The sequence below is a fragment of the Haliaeetus leucocephalus genome, unplaced genomic scaffold (assembly GCF_000737465.1).
Source record: "Haliaeetus leucocephalus isolate CR32 unplaced genomic scaffold, Haliaeetus_leucocephalus-4.0 Scaffold0, whole genome shotgun sequence".
Lineage (NCBI taxonomy): Eukaryota > Metazoa > Chordata > Aves > Accipitriformes > Accipitridae > Haliaeetus > Haliaeetus leucocephalus.
The window spans coordinates 18,262,693-18,282,726 of record NW_010972436.1 but is presented as its reverse complement, the minus strand read 5'-3'; the positions used below and the strand labels follow the sequence as shown (position 1 = coordinate 18,282,726).

The 20,034-nt window shown below is 43.7% G+C and overlaps 1 protein-coding gene across 1 annotated transcript in view; it reads right to left on the bottom strand.

The window, feature by feature from the left end:
* The window catches only part of ADARB2 (adenosine deaminase, RNA-specific, B2 (non-functional)), a 112,714-nt gene that overhangs the window by 18,889 nt on the left and 73,791 nt on the right, over positions 1-20,034 (bottom strand). Inside the window, exons 5-6 of the mRNA XM_010585520.1 lie at positions 18,857-19,008; positions 1,461-1,629 (exon numbers count right to left, since the gene is read on the bottom strand). Coding sequence (XP_010583822.1) covers positions 1,461-1,629; positions 18,857-19,008 — 321 coding nt within the window. The remainder of the gene's footprint in view (positions 1-1,460; positions 1,630-18,856; positions 19,009-20,034) is intronic.

The following is a 20,034-nucleotide window of genomic DNA, read 5'->3' as shown; positions in this document are numbered from 1 at the left end:
CTGTTTAGATATGTGGCAACAAGGAAAGGATTCACTGAAAGTGCTTAGCAGATGTGCTTGGAGAAAACCCAACTTCTGAGACTGTGCTTTACAGTCCACATCCCCATCAATAGCAAATGTAATACTGTTTGCAAAGCTGATATTTAATTCATTGGTTAATGACATTCAAAACCACAGTGCGCGCAATCTTTCCATTCTTAAATGTAAATTTGTTTAGTTTTTTGAGTCCATATGAGTCTGAATTTGGAAAACCCAACAGCATCTAAAAACAGTGCAGGAGATCCACTGAAAACAGTTTGGCTTTTTTGTTATCTCTTTATGAATAAATGAAAACATTATAGCAGAAGTTGCTCTTTAACCTTCATACAGAGACAACAGTTGTGACGATTACACTTAGCAGAGGGTAGATTTTGTGAGTCTGTTAGTATTTCCATTTGCTAGTTCAGTCATACATTTTTCTGCCAAAATGGCAGGCTTTGCTAAGCTACAGACTAATTTAACTTCAGTAGGTCATCTGGTTAAAGCTAAGAGCAAAATTTATGCATTTGCATCAAACAAAAGCTTTATGCTTTTTTGAAAGATTATGTTTATGTTGGCCTTTAATAATTGGGCCAAATTCTTGACTGGTGTAATTTAACTGAGTTTTTATGCATGATATTCCAGCAGAGCATTTGATCATAACGTTTACATTTTTATAACTATAATGTATTTTACATTTAGAGCTGCACCTATAGCTAATGCACATAATAGATATATAATTATGAACCTAAGTATACATGCTTGTATAGATATATACTAATAGCATAATAAGTATGCATCTAAATGCACACAGTTTGTTTTCAGTTTGTGATAGACATCATTTGCTGTTAGTTAATGCCCTAAATTGAGAATGGTGAATGTGTTTACAGTTTATGTGCCACCATGGAATAATTATGAAATATTTATTACATGGCAATTATTCTACATAAATATATGTTGTATTTACAGGACAGAGCAGGAAGCCACAGAGTGGGCTGTGACATGAAAGTTCTGCAATGACATCAAAAATAGTAGAACTATTCCTAGCAGCTTTTAGGGCACTTTATCCAATAGGGTGCAGACGAGCTAAGTTTATCTGCATGGTGGTTGGTTTGCAAGTTTTGGGGTAAATGATCCAATAAGAGCAGAGTGGATGTATTTTATTTGCACACTGAAATTCAATTGGCAAAAATGCTGCAAAAACGGTTTGTATTTTTGTCACACTGTAAAAAGCAACTAACGACCCATGGAGAATTTGGGAAAATGTCCTATTTACATTCCATCCTATTTATATGGTCTGTTTTTGCATACAAAGGAGGTCTTTGTTTCCACAGGATTTGTCAACACCTGCTAGTTATTCCCCACCAGCAACCATAGTCCTCTGTGGCATCAAACTTCATTTCCACATGCAAAGAGTTTTGCGATGTATATGCATCAGGTACCTGGCAATTTTGTCTGTACAGGACATGGTGATGAGCTGCTCTCCCAGCAACACGCCGTCCCACGTCTGAGCTGCGTTATGACACCGGACGGGTATGGTTCCTTCTCCAGACTCAATCTTTGTTCGGAGGTGCCCACGGTATTTTCTCACTATGTGCTTGCTGCTGTTCACTGGGCAAAATAAACACAAGAATGGCAATAATTATATGTTTTTAGAAAGAACCTGAAAGGATGCCATAGTTTGCATTTGCAGAACCTCCTGTGGAGGTCCTTTAAATTGGATGCAAAATTAGATGAGATTACAGCCCAAGAAAGAAGCACAGTGGAGAAAAGTATGTGCTCCCTAGCATGGTTGTATTTTCATATCAATCAAACCTTTCACACAGCACAAGCTGGCCTCGTGTTCGTGTTCTCATTCCTTTACATATTTAAAAAGAACAGAGGTGCTCTGTTTTTGAAAGAAGCAGTACAGTTTCTTGTTTTTAACCCACGCTTAAAGGATTGAGCTGTGTCAGGGGTATCTTTGGAAAACCTTGATTCAATGAGTGTCATCAAAGACTCACCTGCGTGACGCAGTCCAGTCTAATACTCTAGTGTGATATTCAGAGGCATTTTCTAATAATTTCAGAACTGACTTTTTGGTTTGTTATCACAAAATTTCACTGAAAGTTCTCAGAAGCTGAAGTTTTATACTCTAGATGAAAAGCAAATCAAAACTTGCTAGTTATTCATTGCTTGCTTAAATTGCCTCTGTAGTCTCCCTGAAATGAGGTACCCTCCTGCCTTATGTCATACCGATAGCTTTTATGCAATTGCTATCCGTCACTTCAGTGATATTGTATATGTAAGTGGAAGGCAGCTGCCTTTGGGGTGGCGCAGGGCAAGCAGCTAATTCACTTGTCCTGTGCTGCAATGAACTTAACTGAGACCTGCAGCTATGCGGTAAGTGCAGAAGATAATGACATTTCTAAAGTACTTCAGCTTCATTTTTGTGAAAAGAGAAAAGCTGAAGTTCATCATCAAAATCACTCTTGCCCTCTTTATACAGTCACTTTACCCTGGGTATTTTGGTTGTAAAAGAACAGCTAAGGAACAGCAAGGAAACCCTCTGGGTCTGCTCGCTGTCTTACCCTCAGAGGGTTTCACGGAGGATGCCTTCTCTTGGAGCAGACCTTACACAGTTTCCCTCTAGCTCAAAGGAACATGATGGCCTTTGCTTTCAAGGAAGAGGAGCGTTGCTTCGACAGACGTGAGGCCTTTGCCCATATTTCCAACTGCCCCGTGTATTTTTCGATGGCCTGCCCCTCAGCTGGACCTGATGCTTCACATCACCTTCTGCTTGTGAAGGTGATGCTCCTCAGCAGGCTACGGGGCTGCCTGGGCTCCTGGCACTGGTAACAGCGGGGTATCACAGGTTGTGGAGCTGATCGAACCTCTGGCCGTGAGCAGCTGGCTCCGTGCACGCTCCCCAGCCACCCGCTCTCTCCCTCTGTCATTTTTTACCCTCTTTGCTTTGTATGACTGTTTTCTGCGCTGCGAGCTCTGGTGGAAGCAATTGATTGACTTTGGCTGCTGCCAATGGATGGTTTACAAAAAGGGAATGGGAAAATAAATTGCTTCAGCCCATTGGGATTAGCGGAGGTAGCGAACACGTGTAGAACAACAGAGTCAGCTGTGACCTGCCAGCAGGCGGGCGGCTGAGCCCCCACCGATCATTCCTTCGTTTCCTTCCTGCTTTTTTAACATTTAAGATGGGGATGTGTGTGCCAGCAGCAGGCTGGACCAGGCATCAGTTGGATTGACTGGCCGTGGTTGAAACCAATTCCCACCCAAAACCAGGCTCCATCATATCCGAAATGTTTACAAATACCGTAGGTTTGTTTGTGCTGCTTCGGGAACTGAGTTTGGGGGAGAGCGGTTATTGCACTGCCATCCCCATCGGCAGCGGTGTCCCAGTGGGGGCTGTGGGGGGTCCTTGTGCCCAGCTGTCACAGAGCACCTTACAAACTGAGACGCTGCAGTAACCACCAGACTTGGAGTATTGTGGCTTCTCAAACTTCAGTTCTGAGGGAAACTGGGAAAAGCCAATGGACGAATAAAAAATTCAATAAGCAAAAACGCCAAAGTCTCAGAAACGTCTCAGAACCCTCTCCCCTCACCTTGCTAAGCTGTGCCAACACTGTAGGAAAACCATTTTCATGGCCATGTGTGCTGATCCCATGTACACCCCTTTTGTTTGGGATGCCTCCTGCAGCATTGTTCAGAGGATGCTCTTTGGATGAGATTAGCTATCTGGGAACTGGTCCATATTTTTCTTGGGACTCTGCAGGGAAGCTAATTTTTTAAAAAACTTCAAGCAGTGGTGAGCAGCATTTTTTATTATTAAACAACAGAGTCGTGGGGAAGGTACCATGAAATTTGGACAACAAAAGGAGAAAGTGATCACTTCTGCTTAGCAAACACATCTCACTGAGCAACAGCAAGAAATGTACAGCAAAACCACTTTGCCTTAGTCTGCACACACCGAGAACTGATGGCACGGCAGAGCTAGACCTCTGCCAGGGAAGCAGTGAAGAGTGACTCGAGAGACTATTGCTGTTTCTACTGGTAGAAAGTTTGACTTTAAGCAAATCAGTTCTGTTTTCCTAAGCTTTCCCGCAGGTATAATGAAGATAATGATGCTTCCTTCTTCTGCAAATTCATTTAAAGGTACTGCTCAAAAACTATTTATGAAAAACAGATGCTATCCTTTCAATAAAGATCTACTACAGGAGTCCACCTGCTGGAAATCCCCCAGGACAAAATGAATTTTTACTGTTTCTTCATCTTTATTTTTTTAGAAGATTATTTTTTGTTGCTACACCTTTCTCTCTCCATTTTCCATCTCTCCCTACATTCCTCTCACTTTCTCAGCTCCCACTCTGACCCTCCCCTGTAGGTGCACTGGTCTCCTAGATTGCTGGCTTTTTCAGGCAGTTCACCGTGTTGATACGCCTACATTTTGCATACATGCGAAGGGACATGTAACTGCTAGGGAATTTTAGTCACTGAATGACAAGATAAGAAGCCCCTCATTTATGTGACTTTGATTTCAGTATGTAAATATTACCTAGTGAGGGGCAAAGCATCCCACAATGTGCTGACAGAGATAAGGAGCCAGTTCAGGGGAAGAAAAAGCAGCAGCCCTGCAAACAACTGTTGAGCACTTGGGCAATTTAAGCATAGGCCAACAGTTATGGGGAGAGAGGGATCTGAAATAGATCTGTGAGTTTGGGGGGTCTTCTTATTTGATTTTTTTTATTTATTTGATCTTCTCAGTTTCCCTCAGGACCAAAGGAAGCACAAAGGCCAAAGTACTCCATGTCTGGTTGTTATTGTAGCATCTCAGCCCTGGCCTGCAAGTACCAGAAACTGAATAATAAAGTTTTTAAAAGCATCCAGGAAGTGTGTGCAAGTGCACAGATCATCTCAGTTTCCAAATGCTCATATTAAGTCGGCCCACATGTCACACTTTGCTCCCCGTAATGCGGGCTCTACCCAGGGTGCAGCCAAGCAGACGGCATTAGCTGATAGGATTCAGGCAGCTGTGGCCAGTGTACGCTTACCCTGGGATACACTTCCACAGCACTGATAAGGGGTTTTAGCTGCTCAACTGCTATTAAATTCAACGGCTAGGGTGTGACTAAAACCCTGTGCTGTACTGCCTGTCTCAGGCTGCTCACATTACTTGGATAGCCGCACACATGCTCCAAAAGATGATCTGTAGCATTTATATAAAATACTAATAACCCCAAGCTCTGAATACTTTCAGATTGACAATGATTAAATAAATCCGGATCTGCAATTGGAACACACTTAGTGGTTTTTTTAGCATGTCATTAAGTAGCGCAGGAAGATATAAATATTGAACAAAGAAAAAGATGAGGCTCCATGTGTTTTGCACTGAAGCTGCAGACAGACTCTAGCATATAAGCTGCTTGCCAGCAGTAAAAAATGCAGTCCACTTGCTGGCACAGCCTGCTATGGATCATTTTAAAGCAGTCTCAGAAATATATTTATTTATGCAACTTAAAGTCACAAACTACAGCCTACTGCTCTTCTGCTGTTCAGTATGATCAAAGCATCAGTGACTATGAGCATTTCTGATCTTTGCTGTGCTGGTTCTCCAACTGCTTAATCTCAACTAATTGCAGGGGAGAAGGCGTCTGAGGATGCCTCTTCAACCAGAACAAAATGTCAATTCAAACCGGAATTGGAAAGGACAAATTTAAAAATCATTTGGAGTGGATTTAAGATGTGTGCTACGCTCAGATGTGGAAATTACTCCTGAGAGTTCCTAAGATAAAAAGGTGCTGGATTATTAATTATTGGATTATAAATTTACACAGGTGCTTTTCATTTAAAATCAGTGAAACCCACTGATTTCAAGCCTTGCCCCTCATTTGCATATTTTCTCCAGGACCAGTTCTGGCTCAAATGGTAATGAAAAAAGCCACTCCATATTTATTATTTAGTTGAAGAGTGAAGGGGAAATGGACGGTGATTAAACAGAATCACACGAGTAAGGCTCTGTCTGAAATTTTGCATGACTGCCTCAGAGATTCATTTTCTATTTCCCTGCTTCAGTGGAGGCTGTTCTCTCCTCATGAAGGAAGAAATAAAACAGCCTATCTTGCATTTTTTCAGTGCTGGACCCTCCATTCATCAGCATGGTTATAAAGCTTCCTTAGAGCAGTTTGAAACAAAGGGGTGGACAGACAAGTGTTAACATCTGACTGCCTTTTTATTTTGATGGTTAGTAGAGATGCATTTTCCTCAAGCAGATGCTGAATAAATGTACAATATTACTATTTCTGAATGTGTTGAAGTGAGCATCATGGCACACTGAATGCTTTGGATGTGGTCTCTTTTGCTGGGTAGGGTGGCTGGCCAGATAAATCTCTGCTGCGCTCTGCTTTAGTGACCAGCAGAGAGCAAGGCTAAAATGCAGTGGGCCAGCTTTGAAAGCAAGAAACTTTAGGGATATTCTGAAACAAGTCTGGATTTAGGAAAAAAGAATAGGTCTCCTCACAACTTGCAAAGCTGAATTGTGGCTTCTGAGGGTAGGATTCATCACACCGAGGGCTAGGCAGGTAAAAGGAGTAGTCTTGTCTGAGGGTCTATGGAGCTGCTTCTGCGGCGAGTGCAGGAATGAATCCTTCCCAGGAGGGAACACAAGCACCTGGCTTGCATGGGTTAAAAGTATGTTGAGATGAATCCCATAAAGTTGAGATATGACTTTTAAATATAGGCCAGACGGCCTATTGCATCTGAATGCAGCCCCAGGAGAGATCTGCTCACTCCCAGAGCCATGTAGCGCCTACGACATTGTGGCAGAGTTCAGTTCAGATCTGGGGTCTGGACCATATCATTAAGCCCTATATACACTGAATATATATTTTATGTGAGAATGTTACAAAACCTGGGACACCTGTAATTTGTGGTACTGAAATTAACATTTGAAATTGAACTTTACCTTTTCCCTCCTCCCTACATCTTTCCTGGCTGAAATCCTGGCTTTAGACAGCAATCAGATATACTATGACCTGATAAAAGATGTTACCTTCAGCATGTTATTCTTTCTCCTCATCATTAATCTTCAAATAACATTTTTCAATTGTTCTACTTTGTCCATAATTTTTCATCTGCCAATAGTTTCAAGTGATGTACAGACAAGGTGTGAAAGCAAAGGTAATTTGCCCATTCATAGGTTATCTATATGTGGCATTTAATCCAGAAGAAGAATCAGTGATGAGAAAAACTTGAAGTTTGAATCCAAAAGATCAGAAAGGCAATGACTGTATTATTTGTCCTTATCTGTTTTAAGTACATATTAATTAAAATGATTTTTGGTTTGAGCCACAGTGTTAGAGACTGTATTGTAGGAAGGGTGTAAGAATGGTACTTCACCATATTAAAGTTCATCACATTAAAGTTCATCACTGAGTGTTTTAATGAAAACTCTTCATTTTGGTCCATCAAAATGCCTCCATATATGATCACTGAAGGGCAAAATTTCATCTGTTCAGGTTACATAGCACTTTTACAAAGACTTTTTATTATTTTTGTAGAATAATATGAAATATGTTGAAAGCTCATCTTAGGGATGCTAGAATACCTTTATGAAACTAACTGCTAGAGCAGAGAATGGCACTCTAACACATGAAACTCATTTTGCCATCAGACTAACTTCTAAGTAAGCCCTGGTCTCTTAACATGCTTTAATACCTTGGGACAAAAAAAAAAATAATCTGAGAAATAGATCAAAGTATGTACCCTACTGTCCTGGTTTCAGCTGGGATAGAGTTAATTGTTTTCCTAGTAGCTGGTACAGTGCTATGTTTTTGAGTTTGGTATGAGAATAATGTTGATAACACACTGATGTTTTCAGTTGTTGCTAAGTAATATTTAGTTTAAAGTCAAGGATTTTTCAGCTTCTCATGCCCAGCCAGCAAGAAAGCTGGAGGGGCACAAGAAGTTGGGAGGGGACACAGCCAGGGCAGCTGACCCAAACTGGCTAAAGGGGTATTCCATACCATGGGACGTCCCATCTAGTATAGGAACTGGGGATTGCCGCTCGGGGACTAGCTGGGCATTGATCGGCAGGTGGTGAGCAATTGCACTGTGCATCACTTGCATATTCCGATCCTTTTATTATTACTATTGTAATTTTATTACTGTTGCCATTATCATTATTAGTTTCTTCTCTTCTGTTCTATTAAACTGTTTTTAACCTATGAGTTTTACTTTTTTTTCCGATTCCCTCCCCCATCCCACTGGGTGGGGGCGAAGTGAATGAGCGGCTGCGTGGTACTTACTTAGCTGCTGACTGGGGTTAAACCACGACACCTACAAACTGGTTTTCTGTAATGTCTGTCTTTGAGGAACTCCTGGGATCAAAATGTAATTAGTTAAAATTCTCCTTAAAACAATTTGTTGGCAACAAAGTCATGCACCGTTTTCTCTGAGAGTTACAAATAACTGTTCCAGGCAAGGGGGAATGAGAAGTACTAGGTCAGGCATGGGGAAAGATCCTTCATGCCACCTAAAAACTCAGGCTGCAGACTCCAGCCTGCTCTGGGATAGTATGTTAAAGCCAAAAGCACAAGATTTATCAGTGGAATTAAGATTCTGTGCATGTGGCAATCAAGGAAAGTACAACTCAGACACTTCAAGATTATTATTTTTAATTACTAATTGCTCCTCTCATCTAAAATCAGATGTGCAATGCTGTTGCTTTGGAAGCGCAGCTGCTCCCGCAGAGCAAAGGCTAGAGACCTGGCAAAGGGCTGCGCTAGCGCTGTCAACTCCGTGGTGGAGAGAACTTCTGCCTCTGAAGCCTTTGTGAGCCTTGTCACCAGTCACAGAGGCACATTAGCTGGTCTCCAGCAATGATCTGGACAGTGTGGGGAGCTGCTGCTGGTACCCAGGTCAGTGGCCGAGCAAAACCAGGGCAGTAGCTAGAGGCTGCATGTGGGGAGTGAGATGCCACATCAGCTGGAGGCCAGTGGGGACCAGTTGTTCACCAACATCCTAAGCCTTGCATCATTGTATCTTCTTCCTATTTTTTTTTTTTTAATGAAAAATGTTTTCTCTTAAAGCTAGGCTTTGTCTTTCTTTTAAATATACTTCGTGTGAAAAATTGTCAACATCACTGGAATTGCCCATTTGGTGGCAATTCTCTCCCCTGCCATGTTTTAATCAAAAAGTTTACACAAACACAAAAGGAACGTTATTCATCATAACCTTCTTTCTTTTATCAACAAAACATGCTGTTATTCATGTGGCTTTGGGATGTTTGTTGTTGTTTGGAAATTGAAATCTTCAAGAGTGATTTAAGAAAAATGTTGTGAAAGAAGTCAGCAAAATATGAAAACAGAAAATGAACCCCATGAGACAGAAACAACAGAAATCTTCAATAATATTGACAGATAGTCAGCCCCCCGTAATTGGTATGAGCCTAGAGAGGCTATGGTTCCTGCTGTATCACCAGACATATCCTAGTTCAACTTCAGCTTCTGGAGCTGCAGATGGAAATTACTGAGTAAAGTCCTACGATCTCTGGCTGGAGAAATTCAGTCTAGATCATCAGGAAATCGTCCCTGTTGGCCTTAAAAATCTATGGATTGTAATTACAAAATTATTCTGAATAATGATATAATAGTGCTTAGAACATATAGTGCTTTCCATTTTAATATCCTACCCTGAGCTTTAATTACCCTTTCACAAAGTTGTGACAGCTGGATACCTTTTATTGCCATTTTACAGGTATGGAAATAGAAATGACCAGAGTAAGGTGAGTTGCTCAAGGCTAGCTAGAGAAGTACCAGCAAAGTCATGGTTAGGATTGAATTGTTTGTCTCTCTTATGCAGCTGTCTTCAGATAAGACTCTAAGAAACTTCCTAGGAGTCTAAGGACTTTCAAAAGTCCCACAGAGATCTTAACTGGACCTGGAGTTGCCTGAAAAGCTTTGTAAAACTCAGCTCATGAGCTTTACCTGTGACTCCCACTCAGTGGAAGCATAAATTAGACCAAATTAGATCCAAATGGGTGTAGTTTTTGCCCACAGGGGTTTTTCCCAACTATGTTTTGATCTGTTCCACCCAAAATACATGTTGCAATTAGGCACATATCTCTAGCAGGGTATGGGATGTTGGTGGAACTGGCGCAGCTATTGCCAGGAGCAGGAGGTCCCTTTGTGCCGGCTTCAGGGGACCTTGGAGAAGCTCAGACATTATTATTCCCTGGGCTGGACAAATTCGGGGACAAACAGCTTTTCTTGGTGAAATTTTCTACTACTATTCTGAAAGCTCCTCAGCCATGGCCTTTTGCTGAGTAATATAGCCTTTTTATGACATCTGAACATTGCGTCCAAATGCAGTGTTTTACAAAGCCGCAAAACCCATAACAAAGCAGAATCAATAAATACAGTGCAATTCCCTTTGGCGATTCAAGCATTCTGTTAAAATTAGGATCTGATTATGGCTGTGGAAACCTGTTTTCCTGAATCCTAATAAACACATTTTGCTTTACATGAAAGCTTTTCAAAGCTGTGGCCAATGCTGGCTTTGAGCAATCCATAGTTTCCAGCATATTCTTTCTCTTTTCCCAGACAGACGCACACTGCGCTGACACATCCTGAAACAACAAAACCCAAATAAGCAAAAGCAACCAAGAAAATCACAAGGAGAGGGAATTGGGGCATTTTCAATGCATTGTCAAAGCCAAAGAGTTTTCTCATGGTGTATCAATTCTGACAAAGTTTTATAGCAGAGACTGACGAAAGGGAGCTCTCCAGCTCAGCTGATAGTGAATTCACTGGAGCTCTGATCCAGGACTTGGGAAATACAGGTTCAAATTCTTCTTTGAGTCTAAGTGGCCTTGAATGAAAATCCTCACCCTGAACTAGGCGTGGAAGGAAATGAAGCAGGGGTTTTTTTCTACCCATTTTTAGTGTGCTGCTGACCAGGAGACATGAAAAATACAGGACGTGATCCCACTTTAACACAATTATTTTATTTCAAAAATTTGCCTGACTGGTTTTGATTTCTTTCCAGCCAGTCAGTACTTTGAGACTTGAAAGTTGTCCATGAAGTGAAGTGGTTATTCACTAGTCAGCTTTAGCAAAACTCCACTGAAAACCTAACTACCCAGCCTGGCAGAGATTAATAACAAAATATGAAGCAATAGCAAACTTTCACAGGTTGATTAATTGGCACTGAAAGCTTTAGGACTTCCAACGTAGCCAAACAAGAGCCTCTTTCAGAGGTGCATTCTGGGGTCAAGCATAATAGCAGCAATAAAACCACGAGTACTTTCACAATCTCACCACACTTTCTAAGCCTGGACATCACTAGTTTCTCTGTCAGGTTTAGGGGCTAGAGCTGACCCTAGGGATTGGCAAAAGGTTTAGCATGGCAGGCTGTGTAGGGCATCAGACCTCTTCTTTGGATTACCAAAAGCGATGGGATTGCCAGCAGCCAGAACACCCGGGCCACGTATTCTCAGACCCTCTGGCACTGCTGCTGTGTCTGAGCAATGGGTTCACCTGAGCCTGGAGATGCAACAGCTGCTTCTTCTACAGCTTTTCTCTCAGGCGGTGTCAGAAGGGCTGCAGGGTTCATGGCAAAGGGCTTGGGCCAGTCCCTGCCTCTGCTCCTTCTGGTTCCCCCGACATGAGTCTTTCTTCTTCTCTCTCCTCCATTCTCTCCCTCCCCTGCAGCCCTTGAGGAGCAGAGAGTGAGTAGGAGACGCTGGGGGAGGAAAAGCTTCTTGCAGCACTGGAGATGGGTCAAACCAGTGCCTGCAGGTCCTGTGTGGGTGCTGTGCATGGGAAGAAGGAGAGGAACTCCACACATCCCAAAGCTTTCCAGAGTCTCCCCACCCCTCACAGGCCTTATGTTGCTGTTTCTTGCTCACTCCCCCCATCAAAGCTGAACATCACAGATCCCCTCCCCCGCCAAACTTTCCCATCCTCACCATGGCCGTCCTGTCCCAGGGTCCCACTGATCCCTCTCAGCCACACTTCCTTCTCCTGAAGTCCCTTTGCCCACCTTCCCCAGAAGAAGGGTCCCCCACAGTCCCAGCATGGACTTACGTTGAATGTTGGGGAGAAATCTTTGAACTGGCTACACGCAGCACCACCTCCACACCTGGGAAGCCCTGAGCTAAATCAGAGCACTGCTCAGACCCGCAGTGCCCGGGGGGACAGGGCAAAACTACACCTGGGCTGGGCTCTGCTCTCATCTTTGCCCATCCCGGCCAGGAGCACACTTCACTTCTGCTCCCAGCTACAGGTGATATGTGTAAGTGATGGAGAGAATTAACCAGAGGGGACAGTCCTGTGACCGTGCTTTCCCTACTAAGTTAACTTAAGTGAAAGCAGCCAGACTCTGAAACAGCATTTCAGCAGCCTGGGAGGACTGAATTAGAAAACAGGGCAATTACATAGAAAACCAATGACTGCTAACAGTGCTGAGCAGGGATGGAAGTTCCTTGACAGACCAGCTTTTAGTTAACTGTAGAAAGTCTTTGCATTTCTTCTGTATTTACTTTAGTAAATTGAGGCTGTGTCAATGGCACAAGACGGAAGGGGCCATCGCTTCAACAGGACCTGATCTCAAAGGAGGCTGACAAAGGGTGCTATGCTCTCACCCTGAACCCAAACCTTTTGGATCCATCCCAGTCCAGTCTTAGTTGAAACAAAAGGACAATTTGCCCTCACCTTCTTTAATAACCGGTTCCCTAGGCCCTGAAGTAATGCAACAGCCTCATGCTGCGCCTGCAATTTCTGCAGCATCCTTTACATGACAAAGCAATCTGGGCTGACCACAATAATTCATCCAGTGCTAGGATTATTTCTCCCAAGGCAGTGTTCAGTGCTACAGCCTACAGTGTTGCATGTATTTTTTTTCTTTCGTGTTACTTCTGGGCATGGTTCTCTATGATAATTTTGTTCTGAGGTCCCCCCAAGGTATTGTTCTGCTCAGTCATATGAAAAATAGGAAGAAAATGCACCTTCATCCCAGTTCCACAGACAGGCCATTCATCAGCATAAAATCAACTTTACAACCTAGGAGTAGGCTGCTCCATGCTCTGACTAGCTACGAATTTCCAATATGGTCTCCCAAGCTACAGCAGGCCAGCAGCCACAACAGAGCGATATGATATCTGAGAGCACTTGTACAATGGAAACAAATAAGAATGTCCAAGCCCAAGGGATGGCCTGTGGTTACCCTCAATTTTTGTAACAGGGGCAGTATATCAATCTGTTAGGACCTGCATTTTCTTGTAGTTACAGATATCTAATTTCTTTTCAGATCATTGAGTTATTTAGATGGTTCTTGAAATGCTTTTCCCCCCTTAACGTCTACTCACAAGAAGAGAATTTGTCCATTTAAACAAAACATGGGATTGGAAGAAGGAAGGCAGAGATTTCTTCCCCTCGTGCATCCAATAACATTCACCAGACCCAATGCTTTTGGGAGGGATTTTAGCCCAGCTGGCGCTGTAAGCATCCTCATTGTATTTGCATCCTGCTACCTGCCTGCTGGACCCTGAATGCAGAGCTCTGTGGTTGAGTGTCCTGACAGTCACAGGGGATCATTTGTGTCCATCTCTTGGCCTTAGATGGCCTCTGTTTGAAGTTGGCCCTCTCCAGCCACTCTGCTCAGGATAGGACTTCCAGGGACTGCTGATACTATCTGGGTCAGCGACATCTGAACACAGACTGCTGAGTCGCAGTGTGAGCAGGGCAACCCTTCGAGGCAGCCTGAGATTTGGAGGTTAACTGAGAACGTTTTTTCTGAGAATGGGATGTAAAATCCTGCAGCCAGCCTCACAGGCAGGGAAAGCACAGAGTGAAAGCACACTTGAAGTTGAGAGCGCAAACTTGTCTTTCTGGGTACTGTTCAGTTTCCCAACTTCTCTGAAAACTGCAGTGCACATCTCCCCATCACATCACCTACCAAGGCAATGATCCAGCTCACGTGGTTGCAAGTGGATCCTGTTTAGATGAGAGCTCTGTCAAATGTGTGTGCATGAGAGCTTCAGCACAGCTGTAGGTTAATAGACAAGCAGGAGGAAGACCCCATGTGGAGCAGATGCAATGGTGTGTTTCAGACCTAAAGGGAGCGGGGGATAAAACAGGAGCTGGGCTATCAAGGAGTCAATGGTACAAGGCAATACAGCATGTTAGCAAGAGATAGAAAAGCAACCCAGGGGAGAAGAATGGAGACAAGCCCTGGGGCAGATTCTGTTTGTCTCTGGCAATCTATATAGTAAAAAAAGAGAGAGTGCATCTCTAGTGGAAAGATGGACAATGAGGTAAAATTCTGCCAGGGAAGGAGGAGTGGAGAAGTGGAGGATTTATTAGCTCAATTTTTTAAGCAATTCATTTTGCTTTTCAAGAGGCTCTTAAAAAAAAAGCCAATGTGTCAAGAAGCCCTAAATTAGCTAGGAAGGCACTTTAGCAAATCAAGGGCTTGATTATTCTGTGGTTTGCCCTAGATTCAGGAGAAGGTGTAAAATATGCAACAAATATTACAGGGCTAGCTGCCCCCATGGCTGCAGCTCCACCTCATGAGCTGGAGTGTGTGTGCTGTAATGGAAAATATAGAATCATAGAATCATAGAATAGTTTTGTTTGGAAGGGACCTTTACAGGTCATCTAGTCCAACCCCCTGCAGTGAGCAGGGACATCTTCAACTAAATCAGGTTGCTCAGAGCCCTGTCCAACCTGACCTTGAGTGTTTCCAGGGATGGGGCATCTACAGCCTCTCTGGGCAACCTGTTCCAGTGTTTTACCACCCTCATTATAAAAAATTTCTTCCTTACATTTAGTCTGAATCTACCTTCTCTTAGTTTAAAACCATTATCTCTTCTGTCGCAACAGGCCCTGCTAAAAAGTCTGTCCCCATCTGTCATATAAGCCCCCTTTAAGTACTGAAAGGCTGCGATAAGGTCTCCCCAGAGCCTTCTCTTCTCCAGGCTGAACAACCCCAACTCTCTCAGCCTGTCTTCATAGGAGAGGCATTCCATCCCTCTGACCATTCTTGTGGCCCTCCTCTGGATCCACTCCAACAGGTCCATGTCTTTCCTGTGACTCCAGAACTGGACCTACTGAGTACTCCATGTGGGTTTTCACCAGAGCGGAGTAGAGCATCAGCCCCCTTGAAACCTCCAGGAAACCCATGTTAACTTGTGCTGCAATACTGCCCTCAGGAGAAGTCAGAAATCCAGGTATACCTTGCTTGGATGTACATAAAGGGAGAAGGTACAGAAAAGGAGACGTTGTCTTAGGCTCCCTGACCTAAAGCACTGAACTGAAGCAGGAGCAGAAGCTGAGTGTGTGAAGGAGCAATTAGAGAGTGGTAAGGACACTGGGAACATGCTGCCTCTTCACCATATAGCTGTGCTACAACCTTGTGGGTGACCTTGGAGACTGGCTAGAGAGAAGGAGCCAGGACAAACCCATAAAAATGCTCACAACTGTCTGAAACCCCTCTGGCATTTCCCAGCCTCCTATTCCTGCAACGCCACCGACCCTGGCTGGTCTCCTCTCCCGCTGTCGCCAGCTCCTGCGCCTCTCCCCTCAGCCTCCTCCCCTGCTCTCTTGGATTGTACAGCCTCCCCCAAAGATTCAGCTTCACTTGAATCCCCCTGTAAGCTCTTCCAGCCTCCTGACCTACACGCACCAAAAAGGAGTTAGAAAACCCTCCATGCTGAGAGCAGCCCTGGTCCAGCTGGATTTTGCCTCTCTTTTAGAGCTGCCTAAGGATGTATCAACAAACAAGTCAGCTCACCTCTGATCCAAGAAGGGCATCATTGCAAATCAAAGTGGGATTTTATCTTTTTGTCCTGAATCTCTCAGTTTCCTGCATGAACGTGGCATGGGTGGGGGCTCTCTGGACCTCTCCTCTGCATTGCAGCTGTTCACACGAACCACGGTAAGGTCAGATTTTTACACATGCCGCTAACTTGATGCCCTGCACTACTCAGTAAGAAGTAAACGGCGTTTCAAGTGCATGCTCGCTTATCTCCTCCCTTACCAGAACAAAGCTCATAAGAAGGAAATGTGAGACCTCCCTGAGGGTGCTGGGAAGACACGGTGGATAATAGGAAATTTTTGGAAGGAGATTTGAGAAGTGGATTTTACTCACTCCCTATATTGATATAGGCTTATCATATTCCTTCGCAAAACCAGAAACCACATGGCGAGACACTGTTTTTAAATGTTAATGCATCTTTAGAGAATAATCAGTAACGTTTGATGGCTTGCACTAGCTCTAGGAGAGGCTTCTTTGTTGTTTAAGAAATGAAACAGCATTCATCTGGAGTTTCTTGTCATTACTGGATGAAAGAAAGGTTATTTCTTTAGTAAAAAAAAAAAAAGAAAAGAGAAGATCTGAATGATAAACATTATAAAATGCTTATCTTCCCAGATGTCTCTGGGATAATGTGAGCTAAAAGGAAATGCTTATCTCACTGAAGGACAGCTTTTGGCAACATGTTTTTTTTACACAGCGCTAAATTATTTTAAGAGCACAGGACAAAGGTAGAGCAATCTGCTTAAAAGAGTGAATTACAAACCAGATGTAGTGCCCCTTCAAGTCCCACTACTGAATCACTGTGTAACCTTGGGTAAGCCACACAGCCCTTTCTGCCTCAGCATCAGGACACTAATCAGTGTAATAACCAACATGAAAAGTATTTTTGTGACTTCCTACAAGTTTACTGTATGTGTCAGGTGTTGCATGATCATGTATTTTTAAACACAGCTTCCTGTATGTACTGTTATCTAAAGAAGCATTCCCTCATTAGCTGGTGGATTCATGTGTTTTTTGAAGCAACCCAGGAGCCAAGCATGGTTCACCTCTAGGGCTGTGTTCAGCTGCATATCAATAGGCTGTCAGCTGCCCAAAGCACCTGCTTCCTTATGCATGAAAGAGCAGAATCCATCCTGGACAGCTTTCGGTTGTTCTCAAGAATGGACTAAATTTTAAAAATAATTACAGATTTTGGTGCTTCCGTTTCTGATGTCAAGTAAGGGGTGCCCCAGGAAGCCCGCCTTCTGGAAAACACGAGGGCCTTTAACTAAATATAAAGCCTTTTTAGATATCTCTTGATACGCACATAAAGTGGGATGCCAAAAATCACTATTCATTTTTGATATTCATAGGCACTTTTTTATTTTTAATTTTGTTTTTAAGATGATGCTACATCTCCTCATTTTGTTACCTCATCAGGAATTTGTCAATTTGCTGTTTGCCTTTTAAACATGTACTTGCTTTTCTTCATTTTATAAACCCTGCTGACAGAATGTAGAAATCATGTCAGGTAAGGAAGGGTATTTCCTTCCTGAATAGGTGCATTCTGCTTTCTCGCCCCAGCAAGTTGCTGTTTCACAGGTGACAAAAAGATTCCAGTCTGGGGAGAATAATACCTAATCATTAATAAATAACTTGTACAAATAAGAACTGGGAGTGAAAACTACTGTCTGATGGATTTGCCTGTGAGGAAGTTAGGTCGTTGTGTGACCTTGGATGATTAATTTTACATTACTGTGTCTATGCTTTCTCCTCCATCCATTCTTGTGTCTTGCCTGCTTCACATTCAAGGTAGTCAGGGCAAGGACTATTTCTCATTATATATATGTACATTTAGCAGCCAGCACTATGGGGATTAAAGCACTGTAAAATGCATGTATGAGAAGCAATACCTAGGGGCAGGGCTAAGAGTGCACCTTGTGCATCGTGCATTTGATCATGGGATGACAGACACGTGTGATAACAAGCCATGGACCTCTCAAGTCCCCTGTCCTTTGTTGGGGGCATTCGCTGTGGCTTGGCAGGGGCAAAGCTGGTGCAGTGGGAACACAACAAGGACGAGCCTCTGTGATGGCAGGGCAATGACAGGGACATGCATGTTTGGAGGGGTGACAAGATCAGAGTGCTGGGTCATATGCTGGAGACGGGATGTCTTTTCATGGACAACAAGCTCTGCAGGTCTGTTGGTGGCACACACTGGCTCAAGACCTGATTTGCTTACCTCACTTGCAAGATCACCTCTAGAGGAGAAATCCCTGGAAAATCATGTTTCTGCTTAAATGCCATAGGTTTGGGCCCAGGGACTCCAAGGCTGGCCTGGTAGACTGCCTCTAGCCCATCTGCCAAGCAGTGACCATGCAGTTGATTTAACATAGGCAGGATGGCCTGGGAAGGATCCTTTCCAGAAGGGTCTGGACATTATTCGCTGCAAGGGCAGGTGATATCTGGAGAGAGTCTGACCTTCAACCAACACTACAGATGTGTGATATCATATCATCTCATCTCATCTCTCTAATTCAGACTCCAGCCGCTGCAGCCTGGACAGCTCAGGTTTAGTGTAAATGCAGCCCTTCAACCCATACGTACTGCCTGAACCCTGAGAAAAGTCTATGCATCCCCAGCTAGAGTCCTGATCCTGTAGTCCAGCCCATGACCTGGCTTCAGGGATCGCTTTGATCATGGGGACCCTTCCCAAGGCATTTATTTACTGTTGGGGTTGCATTTCCTAGCAGGAAATGCAGGCTACTGGGGACATATTCCCTAGCAAAGCCACTGAGCCTCAGGCACGCAGAGCAGCCTCCCACTGCCTTGCCCAGCTCTAATTTTCCCTGCACACCTTTGTCCAGTACACGGGACCAAGCACCAGTTGCACAGACACACATGTGTCACACAGCCCGTAATGTTTCTGCTCTCAAGAGAAACATTTTCTGCAAGCAAACAAAGAAAGAAAGAAGGACTGATCTTAAAAAAGAAAAGAAAAGAAAAAACCCAAGCAAAGGGGAAAAAGGAGAGGGATTTTTTTTTTTCTTACAGTCAGTTGTGATTTCATAGGGGGAGTTGAGGCGTGCATCTCCGCAGGGTGAAGTGCTCACGTACAGATGGAACAGGATGTTCTCCCGCAGCCTGTAGCCTCCCTCTTTTAATCGCACGAAGATTGATCGCTCCCAGTCTTCTCGCCGTTTGCTATGATCACAAAAGAGGTTCCAGGTCATTTGTTACACGCCAAATCAGAAACATTTCTGCTCTTTCTCTCTCTGTTTTTCTCCCTCTGTTTGTTTGTTTTTATTAGCACCTGGCATCATATATTTTGCCTAGTGACAAGAGAAAAACAATAAGCTTCTCCAAGTGAAGAAATGTGTGAAGGGGGTCAAAACTGTCAAAGTGCTTTTGGCTTGCTTACCTAGAATATATTCTAATGATAAAACGTGTGGATTTTTGAAGGGTAACTCTCCTTCTTCACATGCACAGATGCATAAACACATTGATTTTAAAGAGGTTCTGGTGCATGAAAGAAGGAAAAGTTCTCTTAGGCTCTCATGTGAGCAAATCGGCTCTGCTCATCACAATGCCTAGGCACGTGTTTAAATCCCATTAACATCACTGCAACCAAGATGTGCATTTATATGCTCCACTGAAAAGGCCCTCTAATGAAGCACCCGGATTTTACGACCCCTGCCAACCCTCCCAGCTCCCCAGGCGTTGCTTTTCTCCCCCCTTCAACCAGAGCCACCTACGAGCGCTCCATCTAAGCCAGCAGTGTCCTCTTGGTCACTTGGCATTTTTGGAAATCAGAAGCCATCCTGAGAGGGGAGGACAAAACTTGTGGAGGCTTTTCTCAGATGAGTTGAAAGAGATACTTATTAAGACGAAGCTTTTCTCTTCGCAGTGGTTCAGCAGCTAGATGGGGACACAGCACACATATTCCATTAGCAACAGCTGCCCGGGAGGCCAAACCCTCCCAGTCCTGCCGTTTGCAGCAATAGCTCGCATTAAGGCTGTGCTGCTGTGCGGTGCCTCGGATGATTTACATTTGGGAAGATATGGGTGAATTCTCTGACAGGCAGCTGCCTCTAATAAGTACGTTTGGGTGATGGTCGTGATTATAATTTTGAAGGTGAAAATGTGATTAGTGAAATTGTAATGAGGCTCCTTTCCGTCAGATGCCCCGGTCCTCCCCTCAGAAACTCGAGGGTCTTTCTTCAGGAATAT